Here is a 22,478-nt window from a genome sequence, read left to right as displayed (position 1 = left end):
GGCGGCACCCCCACTCCGAACATTGCTCCAGCACCACTGCTATCAGCTATTAATTACACCCACCCACTGGCATCATTGAACAGATTCCAGTCCACCCTAGCTCACAGAAACTAAAAACAAGAAATTAGGCATGCTGCCAACTGAATACTAATGGCAGATGAACTACAAGCCAACCAGTCACTAGTCCGAGTTCTGTCGCATCTACAGTATTTCACCATTAGAAGCACAGAGCCTGAAGGGATGTAGCCCGGTTGTGCCCACAGAGATGTCAGCCATTTGTGGTACCCACAGAAATGTCGACCATTTGTGGTGTCCGCAGGGATGTGGGTTAGTTGTGGTGCCTGCAGGGATGTTAGCCAGTTGTGGTGCCTTCAAGGATGTCAGCTAGTTGTGGTGCTCACAGGGATTTTGGCCAGTTGTGGTGCCCGTAGGACTGTCGGCCAGTTGTGGTGCCTGCAGGGATGTCAGCCATGGTGTCTAGTTGATAGCTAGCGCCTCTTGCTTCTTCAGAGGTGGGTGTGCCTTTGCAAGCGCACAACAGCTTACCAGCCTTTGCCTGCAGTACTGTGGCATTAACCATGATGCGGGGAGATTTGATGATACCACAAAACCTAGACGTGTTGAAGGCTGCTTTACTTTTTGTCTGTCCAGACACCCCCATCCCTGCCAGAGCCTTCCACTATCCAGGATGTCCATTTACCTGGCCCTCTATTTCCAAGCCTTACCTCTGCTTAGCCATACCCTACCTCTCTCCATCTCATCACACATCTATCAGTCTCAGAGATCCTTCCTTCTTCCCCTCAGCCTTAGAAGATAAGCAGAGCCCACATGCCAAGTCAGCACACACCATGGGTATCCAGGCTCTTCCGCACCTCCCTGCTGGTCATGTCTCGAGGCGGCAGTGGGCGGACCCAACCATCACTGGTGCCCACCAACTTACCAGCCACCGCCGCATCTTGTTCCACAGAATCTGGAATTCGACCAGGCCCAGCTTGGCGCTGCCGTCTTTCTGTGGAGGCATCTGGTTAAGGAGAACGAGATGAGAGCAGCTGGCATTTTTGACAGTCTTGAGTAGATAAACATATGGGCGTTATGGACTAAAACAACAAAAAGTGCTCATAGACTCGTAGTTCCTTCCACTCCAAATAAATGTCTTGTGTGGATTCAATGAGTGCAACTTGTTTCTCCACACGCTAAGTGGGTCTGTGGGTGAAGCGTGTCCTGTTACCTCAAGAATACAAACTCTGGTGACAGGCTTTCGAATAACATCCTTATGCTTTCTGAGAGTAGTTAAACCTTTCTTGGACAAACATGCTGCCAATTTTAGAGCTGTTTTTGTTTTTGGACGGCCAGGAGCAGGTATTGGTATAACAACTAGTATAAAAGCCTCTGAGATCCATTTTCACAATGCACAATGTTTTCAAAATCCATCCGATATAATTCTACACAACATTAACACACCTTTGATGTGTTTTCAGCTTGTGCTTGTTGCTTTCAGTTTACATGTCAAAGTGTAATAATAATGGATGTTAATGATTTTCCTGATTTTTTGTTTTACCTGTCTTGGCATTAAAATACCAGCCAGACCAGTCAACTATAGTCCAGGTGGCAGCCCCATCTGTGAGTTTCAGTAATGGTTCATCTCGAACCAACGGGCCTGAACACTCCTGAAAACAAAGATGGGTAAAAGTGTAGTTTAGGAGTAAGACACGTGAAATTTGATCAAGGGATAAATATATTCTTTATTAATAGCGATGCAAACACAGCAGAGGATTCCAAAAAATTGAGAATCTGTTATTCAGCCCTGCCAAGTTTCTAAATCATTGGAAACTAGCTGTTCCATTCCAAGTTTTTTCTTTGCATTTTGGAACTTGCAGTCTTTTTATCCAACTGTAAAACTAGGACTATAAATCCTAGAATGCAAAGAAAATACCTGTACTGGTTCAGCTAGGTATGTTGATTATTTTTTTATAGGGCATATTCATGAAGGGTTTCTTGACTCTTTTACTAGGATATCACACTGAAGAAGATTTTTGGCCAGGGAGAAATGGCGAAGATTAATATGCTTTAAAAGCCATGTCTTTAGATTTTTCTGAAATTGCTTAAAATTAGCTTCATGGCGGAATTTATTTGGGAAAAGACTTCCAAATACCAGGGCCAATGCTACATCTGCCAGACCTACCCTTGTGGAACTTTGGAACCATAAATCAGTCAGCTTGAAGTCACACCCGAAAACTTGGCATCTCAATACACCAAACCCTGTGAAAAAAAACGTGTACCTCACGTGTGCTCGTATTGTGTGAAAAGTGGACACCGTCACACACTCAACATCTGCACAACCATCTCAAAGGGTGGGACGTCACAGCCAGCCGTTGCGCTGCAATGACGTTATATATAGTTTGTTTTCGGGTTCAAAGCACACACAGCATTAACTCCCTTAGCAGTGCAATCAAAGTGTGATATTTGGGCTAAATAAATTACTACGAATAGTTCAGTTTCACCAGTGTGGGATAAACCTAATTTTGCAATGTTGCCACATAGTGGTCTGTAGTGTTTAGTTAATTTGAACTAGGATTTGTGTTTAAGAATACAGACCAACATCAGTATGAGTGTATTTGATTTCATTTTTAGGTTGCAGTCTACCAAATAGCGCAACTGTCTGGTTTGCTAAAGACATCTTGGAGATTTTCAGAGTTGACCTAGGAATGCATTCGCCTGTTGATTAACATTGGCTTTGTAGTTGGTAACTCACATTTTCTAGCTTTCTATTAGCTAGCTTAATTTGCTTTGGGCTTTCCAGGTTCAGTTTGTCCTTCCTGTTGCCTAAACTGTGTTTGCTGTATTCTTATATAAACTCCCTTTCTGAAACAGGCCTTCAAATCATGTTCTTATCTTGTCACATTTGCAGTGCATTCAAAGACTAAGGTAAATTGTCAGACCCTTTCTTCTGATGTTGCTTGTTTACTTTTTTTTCTCTGAGTTCAGAGACAGAGGATTTACGTGACAAACAGAAATGAAGCACATTTTTTGTTAGTTCTGAATTGTGTTGGAAACAGATACTTTACTATGATCAAAAGAAATCATTGCCCTAGGTGATGCAATTTCTACACATTTTTGTTTGTGCACTGTATAGATTTATCAGTAAACTGTACGTCTGTGCCGATGTAATGGTCATTTCATTTGAATATGTGCTTTCTGTAACAGCAGTTCACTACTGTACCATGCATACTCCAATCTCTGTCACTTCCCTCTACCCTGCACCACTCCACACCACTGATCTCTACTCTGCACCGCGCCACTTTACACCACTCCATGCCACTGCACTCTATACCACTCAACTCTAGGCCACTGCACTCTATGCCACTTCATGCTTCGCCCCTCTACCCTGCACACTCTACTCTATGCCAATGCACTCTTCACCACTGCACTCTACATCACTCCAGTCTAGGCCACATCAATCTATTCTGCAGAACTCAACTCTGTGCCACTGTTCTCTATGTCACTCTGTAACACTGCACTCTACACTACTGCACTCTATGCCAATACACTCTACACCAATGCTCTTTACTCTGTAACCCTCAACCCTCTGCCCCAGCACTCTACACCAAGCCACTGTAGGCCATTCTAATCTACTGTGCACCATTGCACTCTACACCACTTTACTCTGTCATTACACTGTATGCCACTCTACGCAACTGCACTCTACCCTGTACCACTCCATGCCACTTAACTTTACTCTGAAACAATTTAATCTGATGGAGACATCTAGCTGCAGATTTCTTACCTTTGACTTTCCCAGTCGTCAAATTGGATTTGGAAGATTTTTGCATGAGCAGTACCCCTGAGCACCAGTAGGTAGCGTCAATCGACTCTGCATGGCAGCAACGTCGCCGGCAGTGACGTTGTGGTCACCTATATAGGCACCACCCCAGCAGGCCGATGTCAGTTTTTTCTTTCCGTCCAATCGTGCTGATCCAGAGAAGAGCTACTCCTCTGTTGTTTTGTGCAACAGAGGTCCATTTACGGACTGAGGGGCCACGCCTCCCTTCCTGTTTCCTAACATTAAGAGTGTCTGTCAAGCTGAACAAGAGTCAGCCTGGCAGATACTATTCTGGTTCAGGTCTGGTAGCCAGGAGCTAGGCATGCACAAAATGTGCAGACTCTTGGCAGTCTGAGCTGAACTTTGCCGGGCTGAAGAAGTCACAGCTCCTATGGGCATGACACCATCAGTTTGGCAAAGGTGCCTCGAGCCCCTCCCTCTCATGACGAGGGGTAGTGTCACCAATTGCCTCGGACCTGGGCCCAGTGTCAATCAGTAACACCTCGTCACAGAGTGGGGTGGGGTCAGCATGATGAAATTGGGACTGCTGCCTTCCCTCAAAGTCAGCAGACCCAACCCACCTGGTACCTCTGAGACTTGGGTCTGCTGCCTTCCCTCATTGGCTGACCCTAGGTGAGCCAATGAGGGAAGGCAGCAGTCCCAACCCTCCTAGGACCTCTGACGCTTCCTTTTCGGAGCTTCTGTTCTTGAGAAAAGTTTTTTTTAATGTTTTGTGCATGCATGCGTGGATGTAGGAATGTATTGGTATTTGTTAGTGAGTGTTGTGAATTGGTGTGTGAATGAATGGGTGTGAGTGAGGTAAATGTGTGCATGTGTAACCGTTCACCACCGGTTTTCTGACAGGCTTTTTACGATGTTTGTCTAATTCTTCGTTGATGTTTACCTCCTGGTGTGTTGAAGATGTGTTTGAAGAAGACAGGTTTTAAACCATGTCGTGCCTGTCACTGCGCCATTTCGGTTACGGAACCCCATTTGGTCTGTTGTGGTGTCTTGAGCGCGACAACAACTCTAAGTCGTGCTAGGACTGCAGGGCCATGGCACAGAAGGTTTTGAGGGAGTGGTCCTGATGTGGCATGCAACGCCTAAGTGGTCTTGGTCCTGATCGAGAGGAAGGTTGTGGGGCCGCTCCAGGAGCTCCACGTCCTGTTCTTCCCACTACAAGTCATTGGGACATTCGAGAAAGAGGCATAAGAAGCACAAGTTGAAGCGTGCTTCGACTTCTCCTCATCCATCGGCTGACGCAATGAAGGAACATTGGTGATCAAGGTACAGTTCTGCAGAGCCATCACCAGATTAGGCTTCACGCCTCCCTTAACCCACTCAGCTTAAAGAGATCTATAAGGCCATGTGTCACGTATTTGAGTGGGCTGACCCCTCCGAAGCACCTTCGGGGCCCTAGGAGTTGGAGGGGGCCCCACCTGGTTCTGCTCCAGCGGCTTCGCCACTATTGGGTCCCGTGAATCCAATCACAGAGCCAGGCCAGCACCAGTTGTGCCACCGTCACCTTCTCTGACCCTGGTCCCAACACCAGTACTCCCGGTACCAACCTGCAGCATCAGCCCCATTTTGATCCCCAATTTTGACACAGAGCCGGAACAGAGTCGACCGACGCCGACAGAACCCTGTGTCCTAGGTCAGTGCCTGAGCTCTAGTCAGAAGGGCTAGGCAATGGGGAAGAATGGGAGGTGTCACTGGACCCTTTGGAATATCAGTTGGAAGGTTAGGAACCCAGGGGCTTGTGTGGGGAACTGGGAGATGCTAGTGGACTGGATACCTCTCTAGATACCGGTTTACTTTTTCTCTCTACCATGGATACGGAGGAGGGAAAAACATATGCTATGGTGGTGAAGAGGGCGGCTGAGTGCCTGGACCTCGAACTATCTTCGGTGGCAATCAGACAAACATCTTGCCGGAACAAATTTGGCTAGGAGCTTCCTTATCCAAACCTCTGCTCCCTTTTATTGAAGCACTTACTGATGTCCTGCTGGGAACCTGGTTGAAGTCCAGCAGAGGGGCTCCTGTGAACACGACATTTGCTCGCTGCCATTGCCCCACCCCAGGAGACCCATCTTTCCTTGAGAGCTTGGTTATCCAAGCCTCTACCTCCCAAGGTGCGTTCCCTGCCGCACCCCTGGAGAGGGAATCTAAGAGGCTGGAGAGTTTAGGAAAGAAGATGTTTTCTTCCATTGCGGTCGGTGAACACCACATGCTTATTGGGCCGCTACTCCCACACATTGTGGGACATGGTTTTGCAGGTCCTGCCACGAGTCTCCAGAGCAGTCAATGACGGGAGAGATGCAGCCAAGTTCACCATTCGGTGTGGTGTAGACACAATGCACTCGTTGGGCAGAGCGGTTTCATTGCCGTTGTCCTTCGACATCCCACCTGGCTGAAAACTTCCAGCTTTTCGGGGGATGTCCAGGCAATTCTCATGGACATGCCATTCGAAGGCACGCATCTCTTTGGAGAAAAGGCAGACTCGGCGCTGGAGCCTTTAAGGAATCGCAGGCTACAGCCAACTCCTTGGGCCTCTCAGTTGCCCTGCATCCCAAGTCTGCATTTCACCCCTTTCATGAATACGGGAGGGGCGTTCCACCACACCAAGCCTATGCCAGCCATCATCCTGCGCAAGCTCTCCAAGTTATGCGCGGGTGCAGTGCATACCGGCCTGCGGGTCACGCAGCCACAGGTCTGCTACAACCACCAAACCCTGGCAGCTGCAGACTCCAAACCCAGCTAAACTCACCCTACAAGACCTGAACGTGAATGGCTGAATCTGCCATCATCTCCACCATTGGCAGTCCATAACATCGGACAGGTGCATTTTACACATTATACGGAGGGGTTACTCCCTCCTCTTCAAATCCTCCTCTCCCCCTATACCTCCAACACACGATCAGCAAACATGTTGTGGCTCTCTTGGCCAAGGGAGCCATATCAAGGGTTCCAATATCAGAAGTAGGCAGTGGTTGCCACTACTTTCTGACGCCCAAAAAGAACAAAGGTCTCCGGCTTATCCTAGACCTTCGAATCCTCAATCTCTTCCTCAAAAAGGATAAATTCAAGATGCTCACATTAGCTGAATCTTGTCTGCCCTAGATCAAGGAGAATGGATGGTAGCTTTAGACTTTAAGGACATCAATTTCCATATTCCCATCCTGCTGGCCCACAGGTGTTACCTGTGGTTTATGGTAGGCCACAAGCACTTTCTGTTCACTGTGCTTCCCTTTGGCCTTACCAGCAACCCTCAGGTGTTCACCAAGAGGATGGCGGTGGCTGCAGCACATCTGCAGAGATTAGGGGTGTCAGTCTTCCCCTATCTTGAAGATTGGCTGATCTTCCCCTATCTCCCACCCCCAGACTACAGCAGACCTCCTGCATTCACTGGGGTTCACTATAAATGTGCCAAAGTCACACCTGATGCTCCCTTTCATCAGAGCTGTTCTGGACACAGTGCAGTTTCGGGTTTGTCCTCCAGAGGAGCGAGTCCAGGATATTCAGGCTATCATACTGATGTTTCAACCGCTATCTTGGACTTCGGTGAGAATGACTCTGAGGATGCTGGGCCTCATGGCTTCCTGCATTCTGCTTGTGACAAGTGCCAGATGGCATATGCGGGCTCTGCAGTGGGTCCTGAAGTTCCAGTGGGTGCAGCACCAGGGGAATCTCTCCGACATGGTCTGGATCTCAGAGGGAACTGCAGAGGACCTGCAGTGGTGGCTAGTGAACAGGAATTGGGTCACAGGCAGACCCCTATCCCTTCTTCAACCAGATCTCACAGTAGTAACAGATGGGTCACTCCTGTGATGGGGCGGCCATTTGGGAGAGGGGGAGATCACAGTACTCTGGTTTCTAGTGGAATCCGGACTCCACACCTACTTGCTGGAGCTCCGAGCAATCCAGCTGGCATTGAAAGCCTTACTACCCTCCATCAATGGAAGGCTAGTGCAGGTGTTCACGGACAACACCACCGCCATATACTGTAGTACTGCAGCTGGTGGGGTTGTGGACCCTCTGTTAAGAGGCCCTACGTCTCTGGACATGGCTGGAAGAGCATGACATATACCGTGTGGTTCAACATGTGGCAGGTTCTCTGAATACCAGAGCAGACAAACTCAGCCACTGATACCTAGCAGCTCGTGAGTGGCATCTTCGTCCAGAGGTGGTGCAAGTTCTCTCAGCAGTGTGGCGAGCCTTGTTAGATCTGTTTGCCTCTGCCGAGAATGTGCAATGTCGGGCCGGCATCCTGTATGCCTTTCGGCCCATACCACTCCTGCCCAGAGTTCTCAAGAAGATCAGGAATGACCGGGCTCAAGTCCTACTTTTGGCTCCAGACGGGGCACAGAGAGTCTGGTATCCAAAGCTTCTGCACATGAGCATCAATCCGCCGATCAGGCTGCTCCTTTGGGAGGATCTTCTATTGCAGCAGCACCCGAATGTGTCAACTCTCCACCTTCATGCATGGAAATTGAGTGGTGGCAGTTGACACCTTTCAACCTTCCTCCTGAAGTCTGTATTGTCATTCTGGCAGCCAGGCGTCCCACTACCAAGACTGTATATGCCTGCCGATGGAAGACATTTGTAATATATTGTAGAGAGAACTCTTTCAATCCTCTTTCTGCTTCTCTTTCTGATGTCTTTTTTTAATGCTCACTGTAGGGAGCTGGGTTCTGGTTGCAGAATCCCCCCCTCCACTTTTTTGCCTGGGTTTGGATGCAACTTCAACTGAAGTGCACTGGGTTCCTACTAACCATGTCCCCAGTGCCAGTGCTTTTTCCCGAAAACAAAGACATCTGGGCACTTGATCCACAAGTGACCAGGCCATTCAGCCTGTTAAAACCCCTGGTACCTATGGCATGAGTACTGGAAAGGGCCCCTCGGAGCTGCAGCACAACTTGTGCCACTCTGAGGGACCCAGCACCAACCTTATGCAGACTGTCTTTGCAGGCTGTGTGTCTTGGTGCAGACCCAAAATGAAAACATGACATGGCACACATCCTGTGTGCCCTGTTCCCTTACACTTCATGCACTATATGCAAGTCCCCCCTCTGGTAGGCCTTCCAGTCCTAAAGGCACGGTGCATTATTTTACATGTGAGGGCATACCAGCAGGAGCAGATATGCCCCTGCTATGTCTTTGTTGATTTTCAGACATAGTAAGTAAATAATGAAGCCCATTTAATTAAGTACAGGTGCTGGACACTGGTCACTATGAGTTCCCCAGGAGGAGGAGCCAAAATGGCAGCCGGGACGGAAGCTTAAATTAGAGCTCCGACCAGAGCCTACATAAAAATATCCTGAAGGTGCTCCTGGGCTGCCGTGCGGAGTGCAAACCTTTGGGAAGCCGGTGCGAACACCCGGCGGCCCTCAGGGGCTGAACGCGCTCGCCTGCGACGACGCGCGAGGCGAACTGAGGTGCGGGCTGGGGAGAGGCTGGCGGCCAAGTCGTCACGGCTCGCTCTAAGCGGCGTGGCAGAGACGGGGACGCCGCAGGCCACGCCGCGTTAGGATCCCGGAAGGACCCGAATTGAGGCGGGGGTGAGGCTGTGGAGGCGCCCCCCCCGACCGCGGAATCTGTACCGGAGGGGGGCCCGCGTGCTGGTCGCCCCTCCCCCCCGGTGCCCCAGCTGCCGGCTGCGAGATCCGCCGGCTGCCGCTTTCCTGCCGAAGGAGTGGTGGAGCGCCCTGGAGTTTCGTTTTAGCCCGGGCGGGCGCGAAGACCCGCTTGGACCTGGGAGCGCTGAGGCGGAGGCGCGGAAGCGGCTGGGCACGGCCGTCGTGGGATGCCTCCCTCCGCCCCTCGGCGAGGGTAAAGGTAGTTGCTGCGGCGGATCGCGGGACGGGGAGAGGGCCCCGGTGGAGGTGGGCTCTCCCTCGCAGTCCCCCCCCGGTCTCGGCTGTATCATGGGTAGTTCTGGCTCCCCCCCCCATACCTTCCAGAGGGGGGGGGGCGAGGTGCGGCAGCGGGGAGAGAAGGGGACAGGCCCAGGGCCCCTGAGTGGGCCAGAGCGACCGTGCCGTCAATAACCAGCGGCTGAAGAAAAGAAAGTTTAACAGACTGCGGTACTCCCTCCCAGAAAACTGGAACTACTATGAGCTGAGGAACAGGGCACCTTACACATGGATTGTGCAACATTCTACACAGCAGCACCCCCTATGGGGAATCAAGGTGGATTATTGCCCCTGTGTGATTAATAATGTCTGCTGGACCAGAAGTATTGCAGGCAAAGGGAGCCTTCCCCCCTCCTCTTTTCTATGCAGTGGGAGCTGTGGGCCGGGCTGGCTGTGGCGCGGGGGAGGCCCAACTGGTTGCACATAAAGGCTCCAATTGAGAACCACACCGTCCAACCGGTGCACAGTCACACTGCCCCGCTCATTGCGAGCAGCCTACTCATTGCACACTATGGCTGGAAGAAATAAATCTGCGAAAAACCAGGACCGACTTACACAGGGACAGTCAACAAGCGACCAGCAGCTAGCACCGACTTTACAAGCACTGGAAACCATACTGCAGGCCCACTCAACCCAATTCGAAAAAGTATTACAAGCAATAATGGACACTAAAACATCCCTGGAGAACAGGATAGACTCAGTATCACAAGACCTAAACTTGCTAAGAGTGGACCATCGTAACTTAGCAGAGAGAGTGAAGTCAACGGAAGCGGAGCTAAAAGAATTGAACCCTTCGGTCTTGGCTAATCAAAAACAAATACAACGGCTGGATGCAGAGGTAAAAACATTATGGCGGAAGGCAGATCCCGGCGAAACAATGTACGCTTTCTAGGATTCCCCGAAAAGCTAACAGAGCAGAGTACAGAAATATTCTTGGAGCAATGGCTGATCAAGGAGGTGCTAAGTGGGACCCCGTCAAAGTTCTTCTCTGTGGAGGGGGTACACAGCGTACCGGGGAGACCCCCGGCCCCGGGTCAGCCACCCAGACCTCTGATAGTGAGATTCTTAAATTACAGGGACCGCAACCTAATTTTACAGCAATTCCGCAGCAAAGGCCCATTCCGACACGAGGACTCAGAAATTAACGCTTACCCAGACTTCACACAGGAAGTGCAAAGACAGTGCAACTCATTTGTGAAAGTCAAACAACGCCTCCGTGAGCACAACATTAAATATGCCCTGCTGTTCCCTGCAAAGCTGAGAGTAATATCAGACGAGCGCACCCATGTATTCACTTCCCCTGAGGATGTCTGGACGTGGCTGCTTGCCAAAGGCTTGGCGCGACCCCAAACCGGAACAGATGAAGGATAGGAATGGCTGATCACTCCATTGCGGAAGCGTCCTAAGAAAAGAACCAAGGGTCAGCCCACTGAACAGCAGGCAGCTGAGGAAAGGGCAAAAGCCTTGAAAGACACTCTTCTGCACACGCAAAACACCTTTGAGGTTCTGCGGGAGGCCCCAGCGGACAGCCCAGACTCCGACTCGACCAGCTCGGCGTCCATGCTCACAGAATCACTTGCAGGCCGAAACTCACGCCTCGAGCGGCGGACGAACTGTAGATGAAGGGTGCCGGCCGCCTTCCTCTCCCCTCCCCCCCCTTCTCCCTTCTCTCCCCATCGTGGGGAAAGGCAATTTGGCAAGCAGGTACAGGCTAACTTTACGCGCATCTGCACGATGAAGAATGCTGCTACTGACCACAAGTATCTTTTGACTATTCAACTTGCTTCTATCGAAAGTATTGTTTAATGTTATTGGTCATGAGATCGGGGTGGGGGAAGACAGCCCAGGAGCGCCCAGTTGCACATGCAGTCCATGGCTGCAGAAAGATGTGTGCCCCACACGTGAGCCGCATCTGGTTGCTAACATGGCTGCCCCACAGGTATTCACATGGACACAAAGTTCGTTAAGTATTAGTGTGTTTGGTAGTTCGATATTAGTTAATAGTTTGGTGTTGGGTGTTGGTAGAAGGAGTGTAGGGGGAACAAAAGTTAAGTCAAATTCAAAAGGTCAATACAAAGTACAGGTAATACTGCTAGCGCTGACACACTTGAGGGCACACCTAATCGGGTTGGAGGGGACTCGCGTGGACACAGTCAACAGTATGAAGATGCGGGCAGGTGTTACACACAATGTGAAATGGCGTTAAATGCAAACCTCTCAGTGCATCAATATGATATATTCACGTGGAATGTGAGAGGCCTGGGTGCAAAAGAATCCGGGTATATGACCGCCTCAGACGTCAGGGCGCACACATAGTTATTCTAACGGAGACACACTGCCTGGAGCCTGACTTGCGGGAACTACGAGAAAGGTGGGGCGGACAGGTGGTGGGCACAACGTACTCGGCATTTGCCAGGGGAGTGCTGATTTGGATAGCAGGCGGGGTTCCCTTTGTCCAAACCTCACAGACAATAGATCAAGGGGGTAGATATGTGGTATTAGAGGGGCACTTAGACGGGAAGCATCTGTCAATAATCGGCATCTATGCCCCCAACAGCGTGATAGTTGAATTTCTGGGCACACTCACCTCAGCATTATTAGTAAACCCCGAAGCCCCAGCTATTTGTGGAGGCAATTTTAATAGCATCCCAAACGCAGAACTAGACAGTTCAAACATTACCCCGAAAGCAACACTAAATGGAACAGCTAGAAGCCCCTTGCTTGTATGGGCGGCAGATATGAGCATATTTGACTTATGGCGCACAAAATACCCTCAGCAGAGGGAATACTCATTCTACTCAATACCCCACAAGGTATACACAAGAATAGATATAATGTGGGGGACACGGGATATCTGCGACCTGACAAATAAGTCAGAATACCTGGCCAAAACACTATCTGACCATTCTCCACTTAGAATAACTCTGAACTGGGGCAGGAGACGTTCACAGATCCCCACTTGGCGAATGCAGGGGGAGGCCCTCCAGGATCAAGCGTTCAGTCAAGGATTAAATGTAGTGGTGAAGCAGTATTGGGAAATAAATAAGGAATCTACCAGCTCCAGAGCATTAGAATGGGAGGCACACAAGGTCGTAGTTAGAGGGCATTGTATTTCAACCAGCTGGGGAGTCAGGCGCACGTTACACGCGGAAATAAATAATCTAGAAAAGGAACTGGGAGAAATGGAAAAAGCGGTTGCAAATAATGTGATTCCATATATAGCGCTAAAAGAGGTACGAACAAAATATAACGAAGCAGACTTTCGCCTCCGGCGGCACGATCATAAATACCGCTTAATGCGCTTACACACAGAGGGCGATAGGTCTGGCAGGCTGCTGGCGTGGCTCCTCCATGAAAATCGGCAGCACTCCCCCATTGGGACTATAAAGGGAGATGCAGGCAAAATGTTCACCACGCAAGAAGAGATTAATGGGGCCTTCAGAGAATATTACACAAACTTATACACCAAACGCACAACATGCACACCTCTGCAATTGCGGTCTTTCTTGGAGGGCTCCCCAATGGTGCAATTATCGCTGACAGACAGTCAGATACTAGAGGCTCCATTAACACCGGAAGAAATAGATAGAGCAGTGTTGTAGATGCCCAGGAATAAAGCCCCAGGAACAGACGGACTCCCAATAGAATACTACTACACATACTCTACCTCCAACATTAAGAGAGGCAATGGTGGTGGTACTCCCTAAACAAGGGCGCAACCCCACCGACGTCAAATCCTACAGGCCATTATCCCTCCTGAACCTAGACTGCAAAATACTAGGCAAAATCTTGGCCAACAGGTTGGCCCCCTTAATACACACTGTGATACATGAAGACCAAAATGGCTTCATCCCAAAACGTAACACCTTCTTAAATATCCGTAGGCTCCTGGGTGTACTGGGGGACACTCCCACGGAGGCTCATGACGAGATAGTACTGTCGTTAGATATTGAGAAGGCATTTGATACCCAGGAGTGGGACTTCCTGTTTGCCACTATGCAGGGCATGGGAATAGGGCCTACCTATATACAATGGGTACAGACACTGTATGCTAAACCACAGGCCAGGGTAAAAACAGGCGGGGTCATATCTGAGAGTTTCCCGATCACAAGAGGCACTAGACAGGGCTGTCCCCTATCCCCCTTGCTGTTTGCCATAGCAATGGAGCCGCTGGCCACCCGAATACGTGCCATGCAAGAGAGATGGGGTGTGGTCAGGAGTGGGCTACACCACAGTATATCACTGTATGCAGATGATGCACTAGTACATGTGCGGAACGGAAACGAGACAATACCCTTAGTAATGTCACTCCTAACCAAGTATGGGGACCTATCTGGGCTGGTGGTGAACTGGGATAAATCGTGTATATTTCCGTTAACTAGATGGTCTCCGGCAAGAAAAGAGATTGCCCCAGCTGACCGCCTGAAATGGTGTTTTAACACATTCAAATACCAGGGGGTGCATATATACCACAAAAATGAGGACCTCAGAGATGGAAACCTAGGGAGAGCACTAGCCTCTATGAAGGGATCGCTACAATTCTGGACCAAACTCCCACTGTCGCCTCTGGGCAGAGTGGCAGTGGCAAATATGCTGCTGCTGCCTAGGTTATTATATTTCTTCACGGCGCTGCCACTCTGGGTCCCCAGGAGTTTTTTCAGAGATCTGAACGCAGTTTTACTGCAACTTATATGGGGCGGTGGCAGGATAAGGGTCGCACTCACCACACAGCAGCGCCCGCTCGCTGTGGGTGGGCTGGGGGCTCCCAACTTTGAACTTTACTATGCTGCTGCACAACTACAGTGGATACTGAACTGGCTGCACAGGCCAACACAGGCGGAGTCCATGTGGCTCCGGGCGCGGCTAAATGGGGCACCACTGATCACGTGGTTAACGAACAAAATACCAAGGGGGGAACCTGGCAACCCGTTAATGGCAGTGGCGCACTCGTGCTGGCAAAGATACATACAAAAGGGCCATAAAGCACTTCCATACTCGCCACTCCTCCCATTGGGATCGATCCCGGGTTGGGCTAATGCAGTGGGCCCACACTCACTTAAGACTTGGACAGAGGCCGGAATAACAATAGCTGGGGACTGCTTCGAAGAAGGGAAATTGATGTCATTTGAATCCATTCAAGCCCTCACGGCAGTGAACCCTGGGCAATTTCTGTCCTACTATGCCATAAGTCACCTAATCAAAAAGACGTGGGCGTCGGGAGATAGGGAACCCGTGAGCTCTCCCACATTGCACCATATGCTGCAATTTGATGACCAAACAAAAATAGTGACAAATTTGTACAAAACTCTGAATAAACCCTCTGAGCTCAATCTGGAGAAAACGAGGGACAGGTGGAATGCAGTCCTCACTGATTGGATTTCGCAAACGGATTGGCCGAAAGCCCTCTATCACACTCGGGGGTATCCAGAAACCCCAGGTTTCGCTACACGCAATTCAATTACATGCACCAAACATATCTATCTCCAGCCAGGATACACTGCATGTTCCCTGGGTCGACGTCTGCCTGCCCACAGTGTGATGCCTCAGAAGCACACTTCTACCATATGGTATGGGAGTGTGCTCATATATATATAGGGAATGGAGAGGAGTGGTAGAAGAGATAGCGCAATTAACAGGTCTGACACTCATAGCAGACCCCAAATCCTGCTTGCTAGGGTTGAGAACCAGAGAAAAGAAACACAGACATTTACATAAGTTCGTAGACCTAGCATTCGTGATGTACAAAAGGCTGATTGCGATGAACTGGAAGGCGCCCAGGGCACCTGACCTGAAAGCTTGGCACTCCCTCACACTGCGCTGGACTCGGACAGAATCTCAGGTACTGAGCAAATGAGCACGCGCAGGACAACAACACACTGGAAAGGAAACCTGGGAAACACTGACAGCCCGACTAGAGGCAAAAAACGATGAGAGGCCGCCTTGAATTAGACGGAGATTATGTGCGGGTACTGATCCAAAGAAGAGGGTGAAGTGGTGAGTGATTGGCGCTCCTACTTCTAACAATTATAACTTAACATAACTCAATTGACACGGTGCACATAGACTCAGGTAACCACCCTCCAAATGTTACCTTCACGATATCCCGAAGGGATATCTTAACAATGTAATAAAAAGTAATGGCACACATGCGATAACACAAATCTAAGTAGATCAAAAAAACACTAACATCAGTCAGAATATTATACACACTGCATCTATCTGGAAAGACACCAGAAGTTTATCATTATATAAATTTATTACTCACATTTAAGATTCTGAAATACCCAAAATCATATACACTGTATACAGCCATGAATGGCAATCAATTACAAAGCCTATATGTATTCATTAGTACACAGATTGATACAAGAAAAAAGAAATTTATATATCCATTTCAATGTCAACTTCATTGTTCATATTCACAATCACATAATTAATCTAATTAACATAACTGCCTAAACCAAAGAAAGCTCCCTATTTGTTGGTCCGTCGTCAACACGTGTTTCATCCGGGGGAGTACCCCTAGGATTTCCTCAGGACTTCCTTGTGAGATAAGATCCATCCAATGTTTCCTAAAACAATATTACCATACCACACAGGTCAATTACTAATTCTCCTATTCATGCATACCCTAATTATGGACTTCAAAAAATTAAAAATTAAATTTTTTTTTTTAAAAACAATCATGTGAGTTGGTGAGAACCATGCAAATATCCACCAAAAATAGGTGATGTTTCAATTTCTATCTAAAGTGAACACATCTTTTCATAAATGTTTCGCCCTATCATGCTATGAACCGTGTAGTGATACATAAAACAAGTGAAGCCTCACTATAAAACAAATTAAGATCCTATTTAGTGCCAAAAAATAGTATAAGTTACAAATAAATGAAATTAATTTGAGATAGATAAAAATAGTTATGAATATAAATAAGTGTCGTGCTCTTCATTTACTCAAAAGGACCCGATTATGCTACATTATAACCCCCACTAAAAAGAGGTGTGCCCCCCAGTTTATTTAGATTTTACCTTATTAGCTTGATTATGCTCAAATTTCTTTTAATGATCCAGAGTACCTCTTGATTCTCGAAGTAGAGTCTAGTACTGTATAAATACGATAAAAGTAAAATATTTCAATTGTTCAACAATTTATAACGTGTTTATGATATTCATATAAACCCCAAGTAAGCTTACCAGTTCACTTGTGAACTTAAGTTAATTCTAGAACCTCTCTCCACTTATTACTAGCGAATGCACCTATTTTGAAAATTAACACCAATTGGATACTATCCTAGAAATTCAGAGTCTCTATTTACCTGTTGCAGTGTCCAAATATCGGCGAGTACGCTTCCGATTAGTTAAACCGAGTTGCTATCGTGCGTCCATTTTAAATGCCTCGGACGCTACAGCAAAATAGAAAACGGACTATCGCGAACCTAACCGGCTTTGCTATAAACATAAATGATGCACTTACATCTTGCGATCTTCCGATTAGTGAAAACGAGTTACTATCGTGCGTCCATTTTAAATACCTCGGACGCTACAGCAAAATAAAATAGAAAACGGACTATCGCAAACCTAACCGGCTTTGCTGTGAACATAAATAATGCACTTACATCTTGCGATCTCTCTTTTCTAATTGGCAATAAAAGGATACTAGATATCAAGAACGGACTACATTAACTACAAGTGAGTCCAAGAAGAAAAGCAACCACATTAATCCAGTCATTATATCATACTAGAAGCCAATTCCATTCTATATAAGCTCTATATCTATATACTTACAGTTGCCTGACACTCATTCTACTGTATATAATTGAAATTATTTACTTACTTTTACAAATGGTTGCCTTATAAAATATAATAAAAATAAAAATAAAAATAAATAAACATAAATGAAAATAAAATAAAAATAAAATTTCAACTTGTGAGGAGATATGAAACCACATAAACTATTTTGTGTCAATCTTCTCTTAAATTAATTCTCCAATTAACACTAAATATGTTGAGTATACCACAATTATTTCAAAACATAATATTTTATATATCCTTAATCCTGATTAGTTCAGTATAGATTTGTTCACCGGGACTTTATTTGTTATTTCTCCCCAAGAAAATATTCAATCTCATGATCTGTATTTAATCCTTGTTCAACCGCTCCTAATTTCATGATCCACAGCGATTCCCTTCTTCTCAAGGCTAATTCTCTATTACCTCCCCGTGGGTTCTTTTCACAATGTTCAAAACCAAAATACTTAAAGTCTTTGTGTGCCCCTTGTGCTTTGCATATCATCATATGCAAGGCTATCGGGTAACGTTCATCTAGTTGTTTTATTGCCCTCCAGTGTTCCGAAATTCTCGTCTTAAGTGGGCGTATCGTGCTGCCCACATATATCTTCTCACATTTGCAAACAAGCATATAAACTACGCATTTTGTGTTGCAATCTATATGTGATTTTATATATATTTTACTTCCTCTTCTATCAAGAAACTCTTTCTTAGAATGCCATGCCCATTTACACATTGCACATGAACCGCATTTAAAAAAACCACGATTATGTGCACTAAGCCAATTTGCCTTAGTTTCCTCTGGTATGTAACTTGGACTTAAAATACTGTGGAGGGTGTTTCCCCTTCTAAACGACACCTCCGGTCTCATGCCTATATATTTCTTGAGCACCTCATCTTGAGTCAGTATTGGCCAATGTTTTTTCATTATTTTCAAAAGTTTCTGAGAAACCTCTGTGTAATCTAAAACAATCCTCAATCTCCGAGCACTATTCCTCTTGACCTCCTCATTCTTTTGAGTTGTTGGTGACAGTGTCTGTGAACGGGAGGTTTTAAGAGCCTTATTTGGAGATTTAATTATATTGTTATCCGAGTAACCTCTCACTTTAAATCTATGCTCCATATCAACAATGGTATCATAAAAATCACAATCCCTACTGCAAATCCTTCTCGCTCTGATCCTCTCACCCAGCGGTATAGCCTCTATTTGGTGTGGTGGGTGTGAGCTTGACGCATGCAATATAGTGTTGCAGGAAGTGCTTTTCCGAAAAAGTCTACTTTCTATCCTATTGTTCTCCACAAACAATTCTACATCTAAAAATTCTATTTTGAACTCACTATACTTATATGTAAATTTAATATTCACATAATTTTCATTAAGGTAATCACAAAAGGTTTCCAACGCTACTGCATCCCCTGTCCATATCATAAGACAGTCATCAATATATCGCCCCCAATAGAGGATATATGAGTGCCAATTCGCCGCTCTAGAGCCCCAAACCCAATTTTCCTCGAACCATCCCATAAACAGATTAGCATACGATGGTGAGAATTTCGAGCCCATCGCTACACCCTGTTTTTGTCTAAACCAACTTTGTTTGACCAAAAAATAGTTGTTATTGAGTATAAGATCAATCATATCCAGCAACATGTGTGTATGTTCTAATAGGCTCTCCGATCTCTTGTTTAGAATGTATTCTAATGCTTTCAAGCCCCAATTATGTTGAATACTAGTGTAGAGAGCTGTCACATCTAACGTTACCAAAAACATCCCTGGTTCCCATTGGATATCTGACAATAGACTAAGTACATGTTTCGTGTCATTTATGTGTGAAGGTAAATTATTAACAAACGGTTGTAAAAAAACATCGAAAATTCTGACAGCCTCTCAGTAGGCCCTCCTATGCCCGAAACTATCGGTCTCCCCGGTGGAAATTTGGATTGTTTATGAATTTTCGGTAATGTGTACAGACACGGGTATTTGGGACGAAATACTTGTAGATACAGAAATTCTTCTTCATTCAGTAAATCTTTATCTCTCCAGTTCCTTAACATTCTATTGATTTTCCCTGTCAGAGCTGACATTGGATTATACGAAAGTTTCTCATAACATGCAATATCATTTAATTGTGTGCTCATTTCCAACTCATAATCTGTGCGATTCATTACCACTATGTTTCCTCCCTTGTCCGCTTTTTTGATAGTTAAGTCCACATCTGATTTCAAAGTCTTTAGTGCCTCGTATTCCTCTTGTCTCAAATTTGATCTTCTCCATTGTACCTTCTTCGTTTCTTCTTTATCCAAATCATTCCAAACTAATCTAAAAAATGTTTCTATATTACTGTCCATAGTTGATTTGGGTACCCAAGTTGATCTTCGTTTTAAACCACTCGCAATATGTTTGTCCGGAGAGATACTTAGATCTTGTAAGATTGAAGACGTGGTTATTGGATCTCCCTCATAGTCTGTGATTGTCATTAATGTTACAGTGTCATAAACATCCTGAATCGACAATTTGCTCAATGCTCCTATTCCAATTGGAGACGTTTCTATATCAATTGCACGTGATTCAAAATATCTCTTAAGTTTCAATTTCCTTATAAATTTGAATAAATCAATTTTAGATTGACATACATTGCCCTTAACCGCTGGACAAAAACCAAGTCCTTTATTCAAAAGTGATAACATCTCCAAGGAAAGTTGCTTATCTGACAAATCGACCACATTATTCTCTGATTCAACATTTATGTCTATGTCTTTTTGTCCCGTGACCTTGTTTTCATACCCACATAGGTGTCGCCCTTGGTTGCCTCTTTTTCCTCTCCGTGTCCTCCTACCCAATTCCTTTTCTGATTTATCTCCCAATTGCCTTGCTTTATTCTTTTCAATTCTTGTAAAAAACCTACTGCTTGCGAGTCAGGTCCCAAATGCACATCTCTAGTCTCAATATCACTACTATCTGTCACTAAACTACTTCTAGAGGTGGATGCTGAGTCTATCAAATTATTAGGTTCCGCTGTGGAAGCTGCACTCTTTACCAAGTGGTCATATTTACGTGAAAACGTAAACACTCTACCATTAAGATAATCTAGTTCATCCCTCTTCAATTTCCTAGCTTTTCTTTGCTTAATGTCCTCTTGGTATCTCATTATCAAATCATTTAAGATAACATAATTTTTATCTGTCGCCTCCTTTAAGTTTAACTCACTAATTTCTTTTTCCAATTTTTCTATATCTGCTAGTAATTTAACTACTTTTCTCTCATCATTTTCTATTAAGATATCCATCAACTTCATTGAGTTAGATCTGAGTTCTTCTTCCCATCTTATCAACAAATCCGCATCTAAGTCTTCATAAGTGGGGAAAATGTGTGACCTCAATCCCCTGGGAATTCTATCCAATTTTCTATATTGTCTTAGTGTGGTTGCATCCCACCATCTAGACATTTCATTTTTCTTCATCCTTTCCAACCTAATGAATTTATCTTTTAGGCCTTCCTTACTTTTACGGTTCCCACCAGTAGTTGCTTGCTTCACTGAGCACCCACTGTCTAAGCTCTTGAAAAGTTCCTCTGCTACCTTCAATCTATCTTCCATTGTGTCGAATATAATTAAATTGGTATCCCCTTAGGAGTATGGTGCAGCCCACTCACTTTCAACTAATATGATCCAAAGAAGAGGGTGAAGTGGTGAGTGATTGGCGCTCCTACTTCTAACAATTATAACTTAACATAACTCAATTGACACGGTGCACATAGACTCAGGTAACCACCCTCCAAATGTTACCTTCACGATATCGCGAAGGGATATCTTAACAATGTAATAAAGAGTAATGGCACACATGCGATAACACAAATCTAAGTAGATCAAAAAAACACTAACATCAGTCAGAATATTATACACACTGCATCTATCTGGAAAGACACCAGAAGTTTATCATTATATAAATTTATTACTCACATATAAGATTCTGAAATACCCAAAATCATATACACTGTATACAGCCATGAATGGCAATCAATTACAAAGCCTATATGTATTCATTAGTACACAGATTGATACAAGAAAAAATAAATTTATATATCCATTTCAATGTCAACTTCATTGTTTATATTCACAATCACATAATTAATCTAATTAACATAACTGCCTAAACCAAAGAAAGCTCCCTATTTGTTGGTCCGTCGTCAACACGTGTTTCATCCGGGGGAGTACCCCTAGGATTTCCTCAGGACTTCCTTGTGAGATACAGATCCATCCAATGTTTCCTAAAACAATATTACCATACTACACAGGTCAATTACTAATTCTCCTATTCATGCATACCCTAATTATGGACTTCAAAAAATTAAAAATTAAAAACATTTTTTAAAAAACAATCATGTGAGTTGGTGAGAACCATGCAAATATCCACCAAAAATAGGTGATGTTTCAATTTCTATCTAAAGTGAACACATCTTTTCATAAATGTTTCGCCCTATCATGCTATGAACCGTGTAGTGATACATAAAACAAGTGAAGCCTCACTATAAAACAAATTAAGATCCTATTTAGTGCCAAAAAATAGTATAAGTTACAAATAAATGAAATTAATTTGAGATAGAATCAAAAATAGTTATGAATATAAATAAGTGTTGTGCTCTTCATTTACTCAAAAGGACCCGATTATGCTACATTATAACCCCCACTAAAAAGAGGTGTGCCCCCCAGTTTATTTAGATTTTACCTTATTAGCTTGATTATGCTCAAATTTCTTTTAATGATCCAGAGTACCTCTTGATTCTCGAAGTAGAGTCTAGTACTGTATAAATACGATAAAAGTAAAATATTTCAATTGTTCAACAATTTATAACGTGTTTATGATATTCATATAATCCCCAAGTAAGCTTACCAGTTCACTTGTGAACTTAAGTTAATTCTAGAACCTCTCTCCACTTATTACTAGCGAATGCACCTATTT

At 45.4% G+C, this 22,478-nt stretch overlaps 1 protein-coding gene across 1 annotated transcript in view; it reads right to left on the bottom strand.

The window, feature by feature from the left end:
- The window catches only part of LOC138296828 (calpain-1 catalytic subunit-like), a 681,165-nt gene that overhangs the window by 92,062 nt on the left and 566,625 nt on the right, over positions 1-22,478 (bottom strand). The window contains exon 17 of the mRNA XM_069236289.1: positions 941-1,009. Coding sequence (XP_069092390.1) covers positions 941-1,009 — 69 coding nt within the window. The remainder of the gene's footprint in view (positions 1-940; positions 1,010-22,478) is intronic.

The sequence above is a fragment of the Pleurodeles waltl genome, chromosome 5 (genome assembly GCF_031143425.1).
Source record: "Pleurodeles waltl isolate 20211129_DDA chromosome 5, aPleWal1.hap1.20221129, whole genome shotgun sequence".
NCBI classification, from domain to species: Eukaryota; Metazoa; Chordata; class Amphibia; order Caudata; family Salamandridae; genus Pleurodeles; species Pleurodeles waltl.
This window is presented reverse-complemented; position numbering and strand designations above follow the sequence as displayed.